Raw genomic sequence first — 19,192 nt, 5'->3', positions numbered from 1 at the left:
ATGGATATGAGATATATTATTTTCCATTAAGGGGAGATGATGTTGTCCCATCGATTGTGCTTTTTCCTCTTCATCTTTCAACTTTGTTGATTTTTGTAAGTCTCCCCAGGCCTCAGGGTCACATTCCTGAGCAGTTTTGTTCCTCTCCATTTGCTTAGTTTGTAATGACAACCTGGTCCACACTATTCCACACTGATTCCTATGCAAATCAGACCCTATAAAAAAAATGAAAAAATAAAAATCCTCCGTCTTCTAGCATTATGACTGCCAATGGCCCCTGGCCCAAGCGTAGAGTATTTGTCCTGCAATGACTGATGGATAGATGATTAATTTACTTAGTATTTGATGTAAGTAGCTTTGGATAAAGGCATCTGCTAAATGCCCAAAATGTAAATGTAATTCCAAAATTACATGAACTATCATCCTTGCATTAATATGGACTCAGTTTAATTTATTGACTGATTTGTTGATGACATTTTAGCATTTTAGCTCATTTTAAGAGTGTCATAGCAAAGGGTCTGAATACTTTGTATATATAAATGTATATATATATAATGTAGGTCACTAGACAAATCTTATCCATTTTCCATTGGAACACGGCATTGAGGTTTTTGGCCACCTAATTAGTTGGGGTGACAACCAGTGATAATGTATGTCTGCCATTACTCACATTACACCGGTAGTTCATACATGATTCATTATCCTGGTTGAGATTAAAGGAACACAATCCTCTCTGGGACAAACCCAGGGATCTCCCATGCACATCTAAACACAGCAAAATAAAAGAACATCACATTTCAAGTTCAAGTTTCTAGTTTTATTGTTACATCACATTACACATGTGTAAGAGAGTAAAACTCATAGGCTTGGGTTCCTGACATTGCAGCACAAGACAATAAGGCATCAGCCAAGTAGGGGAAGAGTTGCAGACCCAGATGCATCTAATAACAACATAAGATCCTCTAATGAATAAACCACAAATGAACACTCACAGCGTGCAGAATCATGAATACTATCACCCTCAGCTCTCTCTCTCTCTCTCTCTCTCTCTCTCTCTCTCTCTCTCTCTCTCTCTCTCTCTCTCTCTCTCTCTCTCTCTCTCTCTCTCTCTCACGCTCTATAACAAATGACCTTGGCACCATTAGTCTTCGCTCCCATTGTATAAACAAACATGTATAGATAATAATCCTTAATATATAATGTAATACATTTTTATTACAGATGTAACTTGCTGCTCTGAAAAACATATGATTGCAGTTTGTCCTTGTGTAATTTATGTTAAGTTTATGGTCACACCAGAAATCCCTGTCTCCTATAAACTCTCCTATACATTTTTGTTTACCTATGCGCCATTAAACCTAATTTCCATATCTCTGAATCGTGAGCAGAGGTCACCAGATTGCCTCAGCATTCCTTCCCCTGCTCGGTGCATGCAGCAGGTGCGTAAAGGTCATTGGAGGCTGGTGGAGGTAGAAAACGGAGGACTGGCTCGTTGTAATGCATGGAACAGAGGAATGAGGAATGATATCAAAGACAGTACACATGTTTGATACCATTCCTCATAACATTCCATGCATTACGATGAGATCATCCTCCATTTCTACCTCCACCAGCCTCCCCTGATAACGGTTGAGTAACACAAGGACTGGCTAGACTTCATCTCATTATCTCCCATTCTAGCCAGCGCAGACAACCAATCTCTGGTTAAAGGACTTAAGTCAACCACTCTCTGACTTAAAAGACACCAATCAACCAAAGTTGATTCAACGGCAGTACTGTGAAATGTACAGTCTAAATGTTGATTATTACATTATTATGAGATTATTCTATTTACAATGTGTTGTTGCTAAATCAAAGACATATTCGAAGAACCCTTGTTTACCTTCACTTTCACTTTGACTGATTTCAAAGCCAATCTAGAAAGAAAAAAATACACTATACAATTGCATATAAAAACACTTTATTAATAAAAAGATAAAAGCATTGCCATATAAGTTACATACACAAGTGAGTTCCATAAAACAAGAGAGACAATCTACGGCAGATTCTGAGGTCTTTCTCACTATACCTGAACAAAATGAGTAATCGATTCGTTGCTGTATGTTTGCATTTTTGACTTCATATAAAAGGCTATATGGATGACGTCTTCCTGTCCCCTATACTCCTACAGTGGAGCGTAGAGATCCAGTGGGCAGTGGCTTGTTCCTGGGGCAGGACTATAAGGAGTCTATTACCCTAGTTGGACACTATGCAACAGACACTACATGTACACTGACATCAGGCGAGGTTGGTGGAGGTAGAACGTGTTTGACACGTGGTGTGATACGTTCCTTATTCCATTCCATGCATTACGGACCCGTCCTCCGATATCTACCTCCACCAGCCTCCCCTGGACTGACATACAGGTCACAGGCTGCAGACTTCAGAGTGAGCAACTGCAGGCTCCGCCTCTAGTCCTCCTCTCCTTCAGACTCAGATTCTATAGGAGAAACAAGGAGATTATGTCTAAACAGCTCCCTCCGGTGGTGAACATATAAAGTACCCAAGGGAAACTTATTGCTGTTCTGCAGTGGTGAGCTGGACAGAATTTGCCACACATTTTCATCAGGCAGTGTTTTTTATTATATATGATATGAATATGAATAAACGTACCTTCTTCTGCATTCTGCAGCCACTCAACAAACTTCTTCATCTGCTCCAGAAAGACACTCTTCCCTTTGGCAGAGTGGGCGCTTTTGTACCACTTCAATATGGCCTCCTCGCTCAGCACATCAGCTGGATGGAGAGAGAAGGAAAGAGAGAGAGAGAGAGAGAGAGAGAGAGATAGAGATAGAGAGAGAGAGAGAGAAAGAGACAGGGGAGGAACATTTAAACACAGCGTTATCCCTCTTGACATAGGCACAGGAGACAAGAGAACTGAGATGAAGTACTCACAGACACAAGTCAAATGATTGGCAGCTACTTGTCAATCTGGCTCGGCAGTTGACATGCCCTGTCTTTGTGATCATCCGTTCAAACACAACACTGATATAATAATGCTCTCTGTGTGTGGAACACACCTTTGTAGAAGAGCACCACTATCTTGGAGAAGGACTTCATGAAGTGGATGTTTTCATAGCAGTACTCCTGGATCTTGTGCAGCAGGACCAGCTCAGACTGGCCTTGGGTGCTGAACACTGCCAGCAGGGGAGCATAGTACTGGGGTGGGGGGGGGGGGAGAAGAACACTGGTGTTCATGATGATGGACGTATGGACATACATTGTACAGATGGGTTATGAACATCTGAACAAAAATTGTACAGGGGGGTTTCCTTATGGTTCATACAGTACAATATATGACATATATTTAATACTATACTATAAAGTGTAACTGTTATTCCAGGTATGAAGTATGAGAGATCCTGTGAGGTATATGAGCCGTGTATTAGTGTTCCCTGATTGAAGTTGTTATGGGGTTATCTATGTTACATATTTGTTTTAGTGTTGTTTTGGGGGAGATTTCATTAAAGTGTTGTAATGATAACGGGACCTGCTGTGTGGTGTTACATATGGCTGTGAATCTGTACATGTATGTTGTTCTTGTATATACGTAACTGTTCTGTCTATAGCTGTTTTGTACTCTGTACCCCAGAAAGAGTAGTGGCTGCATGTGCAGCAGCTAATGGGGATAAACATATATATGTATATATCAGGGTTTCCGTTAGAAAAATTTGCCGTCGGACATCGTGTCCGGGAAGAATTCGATTTACCGGACAAACGTGATATATTCCGGTCATCATATTAAAATATAATAAAAAAAAATAAATTCAAAATCATATATTTTTTTTATCCAAATCTAATATAGCTGTTTGTCGCGGTGATTACTGTTGTGTAGCGGCCTATATATGCCATTTAATGTCTATTTCTCATCCGATACGATTAGATGCGAGCTATATAATATATAATAATATAACATGATTTGACGCATGCGCGCTATGCCATGCGTCAAATCCAGCGCTGAACGGGTCCAGCGCTGAAGGGCGCCTCACTGGGAACTGAACAGACAGCATCGATCAATGAACGGACTCCACATTACGTTAACTGAAGTTTGTTAAATTGTTTGGGATTAATGTGAGTTTTCTATTTTCTCTTTACAGTTTTACCCTTTTTTTTAAAATCAATAAAACAACGTCATTTCTATAAGTCTCGCTGGTTGGGAAGGCATTTCGTTTAGCTCGGGAGTATGACAATGGGAAGAACATAACTGTTTATTGAGAAACAATTGATAGGCAGTCTGGGATACGTATATAAAGAAATACCACAATGTCTAGATGTATAACATTTTATTGAACAGTAACAGTGCAAGCATGTAGGCTACGGGGAATAGGGATTTTGGTCAGTAGGTCCTTTGTACAGAGGGCGTTTCTCTCCGACAACGCGTTCCCAGGTACCATGGAAGTCATAGGTAGTCCAGCACACTGACAGAGAGACAGACAGACAGACAGACAGACAGACAGACAGATAGACAGACAGACAGTCAGCTTACTTCTACCCTTTTGAGTGGAATTACTCCTTTAATTAGCTGTTAGCCATCTCAAAGCCCCCTGAGCTGCTCGTCAACACTGAGAATAGACCACATTATAGAAACCAAAACACCGTTTTTTAAATCCACAGGGAATAACCGAGAGTGTAAGGAAAGGCACACCCAGCGCTGTCAGTGGTGGGGAGACTTGAAGTGGCTTTGCTTGATTTCCATCACAGATTCAAGGATTGAAACACTGATGAAAATAGGGAGTAATAGTGATGGGATTATTTTAGATTATTTTAGATTAGATTAGATTAGATTAGGTGAGATTCAACTTTATTGTCATTGCAGAGTACAAGTACCAGACAACAAAATGCAGTTTAGCATCTAACCAGAAGTGCAAATAGTGATATAAAAACAAACACTTAATTTTCGGGGAAACTGCTAAAATAAAATAAATTAAATAAATTAAAAAAGAAAGCGACTATTAGCACCGCCGAATGACAACAAACGTATGAGTAATGAGTAAAACAATGTCACTTTTATAGTATGTTGTTTAACTTGCCGTTCGGTCGCCATGGCTCTGGTGTGTGTAGCAGCTTCAGCTAGCTGGCTGGAAACTTCTAGGGGTGCGTTCGTAAACACGCTCTGAGAGCGCCGGAGCGCACGCTGGCTTCGATGTCACAGAGCGACCGAGTCGTTCGATTGGACGAGAGGCGTTCCGCGAGTGCTGATCGGATTTCCAGAGCGTGTTTACGAACGCACCCAGCCAGCTTTAGCGAATTGTATTCAAAGGGAATTATTTTCACCGGACAATATGTCCGACGACTTTTCAATGTGTCGGACTTCACCAAATTTTACCGGACAAAGACCGGTAATTGCCGGTTAACGGAAACCCAGGTATATATATATACTATGTTACGGTACATGTGGGAATACGGTACATGTGAGAATACGGTACATGTGGGAAAACTAGGGTTAGGGTTAGGTGCTAGGGTTAGGGTTAGGGTTAGGGTTAGACATGCCAGCATGTACCAAGTCGACGTTTTATGCTGCCATGTCCCCGGAAATGCCGTAAAAACCGTATTCCCACATGTACCATAACATATATACATATATATATATATATATATAATCTAAGGATAATGTTGACTGACTTACTTTCAGGTGTTTGAGAGCCTGCTCAGTAACCAGCTCCTCTTTCTTGTTCCACTCCACAACGTTCATCAGACAGGACCACAGCAGACCAATCACAGCATGCTCCTGCAGATCACTCCTCTTCATCTCCTCCTTCACGTACACCACCATCTACAGCAGGGACAAACACACATAGATCACTCCTCATCATCTCCTCCTTCACGTACACCACTATCTACAGCAGACACACACACACACACACACACACACACACATAGATCACTCTTCTTCATCTCCTCCTTCACGTACACCACCATCTACAGCAGACACACACACACACACAAACACACATAGATCACTCCTCATCATCTCCTCCTTCACGTACACCACTATCTACAGCAGACACACACACACACACACACACACACACATACACACACACACACACACACACACACACACACACACATAGATCACTCCTCTTCATCTCCTCCTTCACATACACCACCAACTACAGCAGTCCGTTTGTAGACCAGCCTCTAGATTAAACGTTATTGCCATTCTACAGAGTACAACAAAATGTACTTTTTGCTCTGGGCACAGGGTCCACCATAGTCAGCACCCCTGGAGCCATTACGGGTTAAGTGCCTTGCTTAAGGGCACAACAGCAGTGGTAGGCACCTTAGACCAAGCCAGCAACCCTCCAGTCACCAGCTCACATCGAGCTCCCTCCTGAGTCGTGGATTGGACCAGCGACCTTGCTGCGGCCTCTCTAACCTCTAAGCTACCTGCCGCCTCTGCCCTACGGTAGGCCTACCTCTGGTATGGGTTAGGGTTATGGGTAGGCCTACCTCTGGTATGGGTTAGGGTTATGGGTAGGCCTACCTCTGGTATGGGTTAGGGTTATGGGTAGGCCTACCTCTGGTATGGGTTAGGATTATGGGTAGGCCTACCTCTGGTATGGGGCACTCCTGAGACAGGCGCTCCTGCAGCTCTTTCTGCAGCTCCTTGCGGGTTCCCAGGGTCTGCTGCACACGCAGGAAGTCTGACAGCTCCTTCAGCCCGGCCTCGTTAAAGTACTTAGAGAAGTGCTCCACATTCTGCTTGTTGGCAGGGAACAGTTCCTGGAAGAACACAACACAGCCAAGAATGCTACACCAACTGTTCCATTATTTCCCAATAGTTTTGGGACTTTTTAATGAATGATATATCGCCATTGAATCCTTAGGAATGTAACGTATAAACGCCTCATGAGCTTATTTCACTTTAGCCCATCAGAGCCCGAATATATGCTTGTTTTACTCCATTGTTTGTAAACAATGCAAGTGCAAACAAAAACAGTATAGCTTCACAACATGGTTAAAACTATCATGTTGATGACATGGATGGTCAGTCCTTGCATCCATACAGTCTATGCATTTGAGAGTGGTTACATTTCTCCAGCCCCATCCCACAGCTGTTTACCAAAAAAGTGGCACGGAGACCGCTTTGTTATTGTTTGAATCCCAGATTGCCCCTTAATCAGTTTGTACAATGAATGATATCTGAAATATAATCACTATAGTTTATCTTCTACTTTATTCAAGTCTAATCAGAATCCTTGATCAAAGGCAGTTTGGTATATTTTAACTACAATTGAGCGTCAACCCCTTAAAACTGAAGAAAACGTCTCCCTCTAGTGACAAAATAGTCAATGAACACAACAGGCTGACAACGTGTGATGAATTAACACCATTGTACAAAGCAAGATTGTTTACATTCATTGGAATTATTTGGCAGTTTGAAAAGACATAACAGATTTAACACAGAACTCAGCTGAATGTACAGCAGTAGCAGAGGGATTATCAGTGACAGGGGAGGCTGGTGGAGGTAGAAATCGGAGGACGGGCTCATTGTAATTCATAAAATGGAATGAGGAATGAATGGTCCTGTATTGCTCATTCCATACCATGCATTACAATGAGTCCGTCCCCCGATTTCTACCTCCACCAGCCTCCCCTTGATCAGTGAAAAGCTGGAGGCCTCCTCTTCATAAATGCACATCATGCGGAACAGCATGGTACATTGGATGCAGCAAGCTCAGAGCTGTCAGGTGAAAACAATCACCATGGATACGCTCTCTAGACACCAACATTCCGCTTCCAGAAATGAACTTCTAAGTTCTAAGTTCTATGATTTTATTCACCACAAAGGAGACATAATTTCTCACCAGGAGTTTTTTGTCCAAGTTGGACTTCCTCAGAGCAGAGGTCACTGCATTGGCATCTTTCTCTGCTATCCAAGCCTTGAACATCTTCACGGAGAAAGATGCGGAGATACCTGCAAGAACCAAAGAGTGAGAGAGCGGGTGGAAAGAAATCTCTGTAATCTCAAACAAGTGCTGAAGAACAGATTGCATTTAAAAAAAAAAAGAAGCAAAAAACAAGAGGAATTCATGGAAACGCACGCACGCACGCACGCACGCACGCACGCACGCACGCACGCACACACGAACACACACACACACGCACGGACACACGCACACACACGCACACGCACACACACACACACACACACACACACACCCCCCCCCCCCCCCCACACACACACACACACACACCTTCCTTGACGACATTGTCACTGAAGAGACTGGTGAGGATAGGCGGGGACAGCGTCCCATTGGCCAGGAGGATGCCTGTCAGCATGGCCAGCTTGGTCTGCTCAGACTCACTGAACGCCTTCAGGAAGAGCAGCAGCTAGGAGACGACACAGGAGGTTACTGTTATAATGACTCTCACGAGAACGTCTCCTCACTATCAAAACATGTTTGGAGACACATACAGATACAGTGCTCTATATCTCTATTGCCACTCATTTGACTCAAAGAACGTTTAATTTAATGATGAACACTTTACCTTTTTGATTTCATCCTCAAAGGCCTTCTCTAGATATTTGTATCTCCTGATAAGCTTATTAAACACCTACAAAACAAAACACACAGACAGCATTAGCTAGCTCTGATGATCGATAACGGACACAGAATTGGAGCACCACAAGCTGGTTTAAAATGACAGAGTCACAAAGCAACATGGTAACAATCACCAACTTCTGTATAGGAGAAAGAGAGTGAGAGAGAGGGAGAGGGGGGGGGGGCAGGGGGCACTACAGGAGCAGACTTTAATCCTGGAGGATTATATTAAAATGATGTCCTGGTGACACAGTGGATACTCCCAGGGGATTGGATACTCCCAGCGGGGTTAGGGAGGGGGATTAGCAGTCTAATACCATTTCCCAGCGAGTGTCTCATATCTCCCCCCATCGCTTCACCCCCCTTCCCTTTTACCAGCCATCCCTAGGTACATGCCATAGGCTCAGTAGAAAAGTTACAAACATATTGTAGAGAAAGAGAAAGGTGTGTGTGTGTGTGTGTATACCTGAGCATAGCGGCGGAGGGAGGAGTGGCTCTCCTCGACGGTGAACACGCAGTGTGCTGTCACCTTGGTCTTGTCCCCATCGTCGATACGCGTCCCCCCCGGAGCTGAGGGTGGGGAAATTGGGGTCAAGGTTTAACGCTTTCACATTATGTTAGTCATAAGGGCACGGCCTGTCATAGTCACTCTCAACAGCTGACGTCTGTGTGTCACAACAAAGGACAAGGAATGGAGGGGTGTAGACATCCATTAGAGTGATGATACATAAATTCATGATGCTGTTCTATTTGATTCCGTTTTTGGTTTTTGGTTTGTGTGTGTGTGTGTGTGTGTGTGCGCGTGTGTGTGTGTGTGTGTGTGCACGCGCGTGCGTGTGGTGTGTGGTATCTTATTAATAATAAAGAGTTCCGAGCCCCAGGTCCACCTGTACATGATTCACACTAATGAGGTCCAATAGGATTACCCAGCATTACCAGAACACTGCTAACCCACCCCTATCCAATGACCCGAGGCACACACTGGACAGCCATGGGAATAAGAGATCTCTGTTCTTAGAGCATTATCTAAACATCTCTTTATGTCTGTCTCCTTAACAACCGATTAGAATAAGCCATTGTCTGCTGTTTCATCTCTATATTACATTTTAAGACACTGTTTTGTTTTCTAGATGACACAGTGCATAACAGTTGAAGTTGGGGATTGCACTAAAATGCATTATTATTATTATTATTATTATTATTACTACTACTATTATTATTATTATTATTATTATTATTATTATAACTGATAGTAGTTTAAGTATTTGTTATATTATGTTTGTCATCTAAACACTGCCAGTGACTCATTGTTTTAATCTCTTCCTGTTTGGGATACATGACGATATCTGGGATTACAGTTCAACGTGCAGCCAGCTGTGCAACTGTTGACTTCATATCTGTTGTGGATTACAAATCTAATCACTTAAACACCAATGCATTCTACTTTGTTGTGATAGACCTGCTGATTTTAAAATAGCCTGAAAAGTATCCAATGAAATCTTGCTGTCATGTTTGCAGTTGGATCAGACTAACCAGTTTGTAATTAAGAATGCAGATATATAGATTATACACACACCGGCCACTTCATTAGGTACACCTTTTCAACCGCTTGTTAACGCAAATATCTAATCAGCCAATCATGTGGCAGCACCTCAATTCATTTAGGCATGTAGACATGGTCAAGACGATCTGCTGAAGTTCAAACCAAGCATCAGAATGGGAAAGAAAGGTGATTTAAGTGACTTTGAATGTGGCATGGTTGTTGGTGCCAGACGGGCTGTTTTGAGTAGTTCCGAAAGTGCTGATCTACCGGGATTTTCCCGCTCAACCATCTCTAGGGGTAACAGAGAACGGTCAGAAAAAGAGAAAATATCCAGTTAGTGGCAGTTCTCTGGGCGAAAATGGTGGTGGTGGTGTAATGGTGTGGGGGATATTTTCTTGGCACAAATCTTCAGCAACTGCGTGATGCAATAATGTCAACATGGACCAAAATCTCCAAATGTTTCCAGCACCTTGTTGAATCTATGCCATGAAGAATTAAGGCAGTTCTGAAGGCAAACTCCCCATTACAGCTCATGTGATCTAAATGATGTCCACATGGTCTAAGATTGACACCAAACTCATTGGCTTAGCATTTTGTCTTTGTACTGACTTCCTGGCTCTACAATGCGCAAACAGTGACCACTGTTTCCAATTGATGAAATATGACTGTCCTTGTCTTGGAGCAGAACAGTCTGTCTCTTTATCATTAAGTCTCTGGTCACTCCTGAGTGGCTACAGTGCAGTATGTGTGTGATCCTGTAACGTCCATGCTAAGAGTAACCTGATTCCGTCAGAGGCTGGTCTCTGTCATGTCTAGCAGGGTTAGGCTGGTGCTGCTCACCAGGAGTAAGACTTTTAACTCTAATTGGTTTGACAGAGACGGCAATATCCTAGACACAGGCCTGGCAACCAATGGAAATGAACCACTTCTAGTGAGACAAAGAGAGAGAGAGGGAGAGAGAGAGAGAGACACACACACACACACACACACACACACACACACACACACACACACACAGAGGGTTGGTGGGTGGTAGGGAGATAAGGTGAAGGAGTGAAAGGGAGAGAGAGTGAAAGGGAGAGAGAGAGAGAGAGAGAGAGAGCAGGTTAGAAATAGACTGTGTGTGAGTATGTGTGTATGTCAACAAGAGTGGGGTACTGTAGTGGCTTAGGTCAGCACGGTTAAGTTTCATATTATAACTGACCAGAAGTCAGCATGACAGACATAACAATATTGCCTCATGTTGCTCAACACAAAATAATAATCCTTTATGATACAGGGGCGAAAGGCTGTGCATTCCCGGGTTCACCAAGGGGGGGTGCTTTATAGCAAGGGGGTGTTGTTGAGAGTGCCCTCTTTCCTTGGCCGAAATAGTATTGAATAACTGGTGTGTCTCTGTATCTGGTGTCTATGTTCATTGATTACGTAAGGCAGAGTGTTGAGCGTTATTTATAACATCCGTTGGTACACCAAACGTTTATCATGGATGCATGTCCTTTTGATCCCTGCTCCAGAGACACCATGATAGATTAAGATGATAGATCAGATTGCCTTGCTTGGTGTTTCTGCTACTGATCAATGCTCAAGTTGTAATGTTGCGTCTTTGATTCGTGTTCTGTTCCGGGCTGTGTGAAGTAGTTGTGTATTTTTGGCTGTGCTGATCTTCATTTCGGGGGTCGATCGCTGTCCATAGTGCTGAAACGGGTGTCCAGGTGGGGTTAAAGTAAACACACACGGCTTGCACTGGTTAACGGGACACTGAAAGCAGACAGACCGAGACAGACTCTCTCTGTGCTCTGAGCAGAGGATCCCTTTGATTACGGGGATTACGGCGGTAATCTGCCAAAGCCAGCAGTGATCTCTTTGTCCTTGCGTGAGTGAACAGCACATCTCTGGCCTCAGCTGGTCCTGGGCTCTGCCTGGGCACTAAGGAACCGTGTGCATACTGACACTAAAGGGACTGGATGATCCACAACTGAGCTAAGACACTCACTCGGATCTTATCCAACGGGTATTGTGGGAGTTTGTGGAGGCTTCTAGTTCGAACGCACTGCGATAAACAATCTTTATTTATCCAGGTTGTTACTTCTCTGCGAGATAAAAACCTCTTCTGCCTGGTTGTTGTATACATGACAGACACTACTCACCAAGCATGCTCCCCGCAATGAGGATGTCAAAGAGGGTGTCGGCATAGCGACGGTAGTCCAGTCGCGACCCAGTAACATCCAGGAACTTGGCTACAGCATCGAGATCCCCTCCCGCTTCGTTGAGGCCCAGAACGATTGTATCTCGAAACACTGTGGGCTCAAACTTCTCCTTTTCATCTGAGAGGACAAGACGGAGGTGGACGTTAGTAATGGAAATGATCCTGTCCCTTATGTCCATCCACACACACTCTAACCCATGTAGAAGTGTACTATCAAACCTGTTAGACAAAACAAGACACAATCAGCATGGTATAAACCATGTACAATGCGTTACACACAGGGGAGGCTGGTGGAAGAACAGTAGAAATCGGAGGACAGGCTCGTTGTAATGCAAGGAACGGAATAGGAGATGGTATCAAAAAAACGTGTTTGACACCATTCCTCATTCCATAAACATGCATGACTATGAGGCCGGCCTCCGATTTCGACCTCCACCAGCCTCCGCCGATGACACACTATGCAAGTGTTGTGGTTGGCATGCACAATTGGCACAGTTGGCCGGCCACACAGACCTACCTGTTCTGAGGTCAGACCTGTAACCTGTACTCTGTCACCCTGGAATGGGTTTTTGAGTTTTCTATACACTAGGTAGTAGTTTCGGATTACTCACCGAATCTATTGCATTGCAATGTTTTGGCTTGACTAGCGAGTGTGTCATTGATTTTCAACAACGTTTTACATTTTTCTGAATAAAACTAGAACAATAGAACAATTTGATTGGTTGCCGACTTGTTTCCCGGTTTCACCAGCTGCTGTCACATATCTTATTGTCCGAATATGTCCGGTCGATTCGCAGCTCTCTGCCAAGTCAAGTGTGAAACAACAAACAACCCCTGAGGTGTTTCCTGTCACTGTTGGACTCGGATTCACTCAGCCTTTGTACCATGTGGTGTTATCTCTCTATTGATCTCTATTTCACCTTCTATCCTTCCCATGGTGCTTCATCACCTCAACATTGCAAGTGAACTGTGCGTACACTTAAAGTACTAGACACAGTAGTGAATCGGGTCCGCTGAAACTGAACCAGACGGGTCCCCCTTCTACACAGGCTTACTGATCAGTGAGTAACATTCATCAGGACGCCCACGGCTTCTGAGACGTGAGGAAGTTCAGCTCTGCTCCCCTGTCCTGCCAGCACTGACTGAAACACGGTCACACTAACTTGACATGGCAACAACAGCGAGGCTGCTGGGACATTCTAGGAACATGATAATGACTGGGAGAGAGCGGGGGGCCCCGGAGAAGTGTTGGAATGAAAGAGCCAGGGAATGCCAATACACTACAATCTGTCAACACGGCGGAGAGACGAAAAGGAGCGACAGGACTCTCTCTCTCTGTGTGTGTGTGTGTGTGTGTGTGTGTGTGTGTGTGTGTGTGTGAAAGAGAGAGAGAGAGAGAGAGAGAGAAAGAGAAAGAGAGAGAGAGAGAGAGAGAGAGAAACATCATAAAGATGCGATCTCAAAAACTGAGTGTCAGTTGTGTTAAGAAATCGCTTCAATTATTAGTATTGCAACTCAACACCAAGTTGAATTGCTTGCCAACATACTGTATCTGAGTGGACAGCTGTCCATAGTACTCACCCCTTTTCCTGGTCTTGAACCGCTGGCCTGTAAGCACTGGCTTCTGTTGCTTACCGGTATTCATAAAAGTCCTATGGTGAAGACAAACAAGAACGGGAAGTACATGAATAATAATAATAATAATAATAATAATAATAATAATAACTTTGATTTGTATAGCGCTTTTCCTGCAAACGTTGCAGCTCAAAGTGCTCCAATCTATATTATTATATTATATAATCAGAATTAAATTGTTTAGTCATTTAAAGGCAATATTAAAAAGATGTTGGAGGGTTTTTAGTCTTGACATATTTGCTGAGGTTGCATCCCTAATGTAAACTGGCAGTGCATTCCACAATTTGGGTGCATAAAATGAGAATGCAACCTCAACAAATCTCTTCTTTTGTACATGTGGTACACAGAGAAAACCAGCGTCAGAAGACCTGAGAGCTCTATTGGGCTGATATGCTAGCAAAAGATCTTTCAGATATTCTGGTGCTGTGCCAGTGAGAGCTTTATAAACAAGCAGAAGGATTAGCACCTGTTACTAGTACATACTGTGCTATTACATACCAGCAAACTTCTCACACTCTTCACACACACTCTGCCACTCTCTGGTCTCTCAACCACATAAAGCAACAATGTTAACACAGCCCCTTAACACAGTCCACATACACCACTCTATACTGTATACCGTATCGTTCTGTCCATCAACATGGTTACATAGATGGTTTGAAAACAACTTATGTTGATTGGAGCATGAACAGATATTGATAACAAACAGTTTAGGCAGCTTATAGGGACTTTATAAGCATAGGTTTATACATAGTCAACATCAAAACACTCACTAACACTAACGGAACGCTCAAAGCTCTATGCTTACAAGCTGTGAGTTCCTCTTAGCAGTGAGTTAGGATGGGTTTTCACTGGGTGCCCTGTCTGAGAGCTGTCCTTCCTGCCAGCCTTGCTTACTGGGCTATATATAGCGGGCTCATCCCTGCAGTGCAAACTTCAGTCTCTCTCTCTCTCTCTCTCCCCCCTTTCTCTCTCTCTCTCTCTGAGGCATGGGACACGTGTTGTATTACATCAAGGACATGTCCAGCCACAACTCACACAAACATCAACACACACACGCACAGCACACTTTCCAACAGCTGGTTCGGCCTGACTCAATGAGAAACAGCTTGAAATGCTGCCATTTCATTGGAGGGTCTTTGAGAGGAAAAATCTAATCTCAGACCAATCCTGCTTGTCCGACTGCCTGGAGTCCACAGTCCAGGCATTCCAATGGGAATTTTCTGGGTCTGGGTCTGGTCTGGGTCTGGGTCTGGGTCTGGGTCTGGGTTCAGGTGGAAGATCGGAGTGATTGAGCCGTGGTTTGCTGACCATCGTTTGCTGATAGGGAGGGGCTGTTCTCTTTACTGCTCTGTAGGCAAGCAACATGTACACCAAGATCTTGAATCTGATGTGACTGGGAGCCACCAAGTGAAAAGTCAGAGAAGGGGGGTGGCATGGAAGAATTTGGGGAGACTGAACACCAGCATTCTGGATGAGCTGCACAGGTCTGATAGCTTACCTTAAACCTAACTTACACTCTAGCTCTGCTCAATGGCTGACTGCTGGGTTTTGAATCTTAGAATGAAGCATAGAATATGTTCATCATACTGTGCACCTTTCTCTAAACCGTACTAAAATTAAAACTCACATCACACACAGCAACACGTCAAGCACCGGTCATCATTATCACCATGTTGTTTTAGCAGACACTTCCTAGCAACGGTTGCCTGGGTACAAGTTTATCATAAACATTGCTGCCACCTACGCAACATTGTAATGGGATCACAACTGCAGTGGAGACTGGTGGAGATCGAAATCGGAGGATGGGCTCATTGTAATTCATGAAACAGAATCATTCAGGTATCAAACACACAAGTTCCTCCGATTTCTATCGCTACCAGTCTCCACTGGATAACTGGGATCACAATACAATAGTCACATGCAAATCATCAATATGAATGGAACTTGTCCTTTTCTACTTCTCCCTCAACAAGGGGAAGCCACCTCCTCCACCATCTGCAGAACACACAAGTCTGAGTGAACAACAACTTCACCAACTCAATCGGCAATCACAACCAACATGCTATTTGAAGAAAGGCCTTTCTCTTATTATGATGAATGCAGGGATTGTAGGTCCAAATGGAACTTATTCAGAGTGATAAATTATTTGAGAAATCGCACGCACAAAGGGCTCAACTTTAAACAACCTTGAAAAAGAAAATGAAAAAGAAACCTTGAAAAAGAAAATGGTTCAACAGTCCGTTGTTAACAAATCTGGTAATGCACATTAAAGTCGGTCTCCAACAGAAAAAAGATTATGATGAGAGACAAGCCATTACAGCCCTTGGTGGATAAATCATTTATGATTTATGTTAGAGGCATTAAAGGTTTGAAGTGCAACACTATAAGATTCACTTTAGTAGAAAATGAGGAAATGAGGAAGTTGAGCACATATTCGCTTACTGCAAAAGAGGAAAGGCGAACGTGTGATGCATTAACAAGTGCTAACTAACAAGTACATAAACAGTTTGTTAATGTAATATAATATTGTTTATCTGTAATAAAGAGAAGAAGAACTAAAAGAGTGGAGCCATGACAGAGTCAGCATGTGGTACAGCCTCCCCTGGTACAGCCAAGCCTGTTACATCAGAGCATGTTGTGTACACTGTGTGACCCAAATGAAGACTTGATGATCCCCTTTGAGTCAGTCTAAGCTCTGTCACTTTGCCCTGGGGGCTGATGGTAGCACTGTTCAGTGATCACACACTGTGTGTGTGTGTGTGTGTGTGTGTGTGTGTGTGTGTGTGTGTGTGTGTGTGTGTGTGTGTGTGTGTGTGTGTGTGTGTGGTGTGTGATGGGGCAGAGGCAGTGGTTTGAAGTTTTTACTCAAGAGTTGAGTTATCTGCAAAACATAATTCACCTGATGAGTACGCCCACAGATCCCTACTATGGAGTAGAGTTAAGAGGCGTGCCTCACCTCCAATGATGTGGACTCACCTCCAATGATGTGGACTGAGGGGGCTAAACTGTGAAAGGGGGTGAACAGCACCTCAATACAGGGAAGGTCATACTGTCTCTTCTCATTGTGTTGTTGTTGTAGTAAAAGTCGATTGCTTAATAGAGGTGTGTGATGGACAATGAGAAATCCTATCCACTTAATGTGTAAAGCAGCCTACAGTATGCCACCCTACTTAAGGCCAATTAATATCAGAGGGGAATCTATTATTCCCCAAATATTTCAGTTTTTAGAATGATTGAGGACCAATTAATTTGAAGTGTATGCATGGCTGCAGTAATAACACCCCCAGTGTTGTCTATCACTCTCACACATAATGGTTTCACATGTCTGAGCCAAGTGCGTAGTTATTGTAGATACAGCCACCAGCGTCAGTCCACAGACACCACCCCCCGCCCCCCACACGAACACACACACACACACACACACACACACACACACACACACACACACACTCACACACACACACACACACACACACACACACACACACACACACACACACACACACACACACACGCACACGCACACATCACACACACGCGCGCACGGTGTGTGGGGCCATTTGAAATCCCGTCCGTGCCCAAAATAACGCACCCATTATAAAATTCTTGGAAGCAAAGTCAATCAGGGCTAAAATATGGTGAACGGGAGACGCTACAGTCTGCTGTGCTGTGTAGCGGCCTGACAACAATTTTTGAAAGTGTGTGCGCTCTCAAGAGGGTGCCAAAAAAGCGCACGGACGAAGGAGACATTACTTCATTCTCCATAACTGCGCTTCTTTATCGGAGTCTGTGGCAGGGAATGAGCAACCATTCACAGTGGATGGACATCGAGGCTAAAACTGGTCTCCATGCCGACCGGTCTGACAGCAGCGGAAAACGATGTCAAGTGCAGCATTCGGCGCGGCGCAGCGAGCCCTTTTAAAGCGCTGATCTGGCGCGGAGCGAAATATACTAAGCGCCACATAGGCCTACTCACGTCGCACTACTACTGCCCGCCTAATTATATTGGTGTAAAGTGCACATTTCCTATGAATTTTATAGATCACTGGTAATTTGTATAGCCTACGATTAGAAGACCTGGGCGTCGTTATCCAATTCCAAATATCAGCCTCGTTCACAAGCATTGTGACTGAGTTGACTGAGCGCGACGAGGCGTATCAGAATTGCTTTTTCATGTGCATATATTACATCCAGTGTTGCTTCAAATAAGCATTAACAATTGGTCTTATTGTGCGAATGACATCCACATTTGCGCCTTCTTCTCTAAAACCATGTCGCACACCCTTGGCCACACCTGCGGCGCTATAGGCGGGCAGAAGCAGCGAGCGGCACTATGGTCCCATCCACACTCTTTCTTTCGTTCCACCTGTTGACTCACAAACATGAACCCGTTTTCTCAAAAATGAATTCATTGTGAGTCCTTCCTAATTGAAGGGGCAATAACTATGCCTGATAGGATATTAAACAAAAATAAAACAGAAGTTTCCCTTTATATGCTGAGGAGCTCTGGCTCTAACAAATGCATGTGTCTTATTAACTACTTCTATGAAGAAGTCTGCAACTTCACAAGAACCATTTAAGAGAGCATAGAAAAAAACGATATCTTTACAATCTCACTGAATTATTGCCATCAAACCTCAGGCGGATCATTTATTTGGATATATAAGAGTTTCACAAGTCGACTTGAAAGACAATAGAAACAGCGTATACTACTAAATGACTTACTTGACAGTGGCTGATCCAATAACAAGTTGAAATGATCGGTGAAAAGGTAACTTACTGATGATCTAAAGCACTGGATAGACAGACTGAAATACAGGCTGCATAGTCCATTATCCATTTGTATAGGGAAGTCTATTTTATTTAAGATAAAGATTATATCATGAAGCAGCCATAAACAAATGAACACATTCATCAATAATTGTTAGGATGTATAAAGTGAATGATATGACATGCATTTGCTTTCTTAGGGGGATTTCTTTTCACAGATATTTACGCAACAACTCCCCCCCCCCCTCTGTTTTTCGCAGTGGTATATTCTGAGGATGGCTAATCTCTCCGCCGTCATGGACCGTTTTGTAAAGGTGAGGTCCTTCAACTTTTCGCCGTCATGATTACACCTTTAGCCTGTCAAATTAAGTAACATGAAAGAGATAAAAGCAACCGAACCAAGACAGCACTTTTGCATTCAGAGACCACAAGGTAATATTTCAACAG

The 19,192-nt window shown here is 43.5% G+C and overlaps 1 protein-coding gene across 1 annotated transcript; it reads right to left on the bottom strand.

The window, feature by feature from the left end:
- Positions 1 to 2,450: 2,450 nt before the first annotated feature.
- Positions 2,451 to 13,985, bottom strand: bzw2 (basic leucine zipper and W2 domains 2; the record flags this gene model as incomplete). Its single annotated transcript, XM_080525254.1, has 11 exons — positions 13,919 to 13,985; positions 12,279 to 12,455; positions 9,055 to 9,158; positions 8,536 to 8,601; positions 8,241 to 8,376; positions 7,851 to 7,960; positions 6,595 to 6,765; positions 5,666 to 5,812; positions 3,060 to 3,198; positions 2,653 to 2,775; positions 2,451 to 2,479 (listed from the first exon to the last, which is right to left on the bottom strand). Exons 1-11 carry the CDS (start codon positions 13,980 to 13,982, stop codon positions 2,451 to 2,453), a joined length of 1,266 nt encoding a protein of 421 aa, XP_080381380.1. The 5' UTR covers positions 13,983 to 13,985.
- Positions 13,986 to 19,192: the final 5,207 nt, after the last annotated feature.

The sequence above is a fragment of the Nansenia antarctica genome (assembly GCF_963989245.1).
Source record: "Nansenia antarctica genome assembly, chromosome: 3".
Taxonomy (NCBI): Eukaryota; Metazoa; Chordata; class Actinopteri; order Argentiniformes; family Microstomatidae; genus Nansenia; species Nansenia antarctica.
Note: the sequence above shows the minus strand (reverse complement) of the source record. Positions and strands in the feature narration are given on the sequence as shown.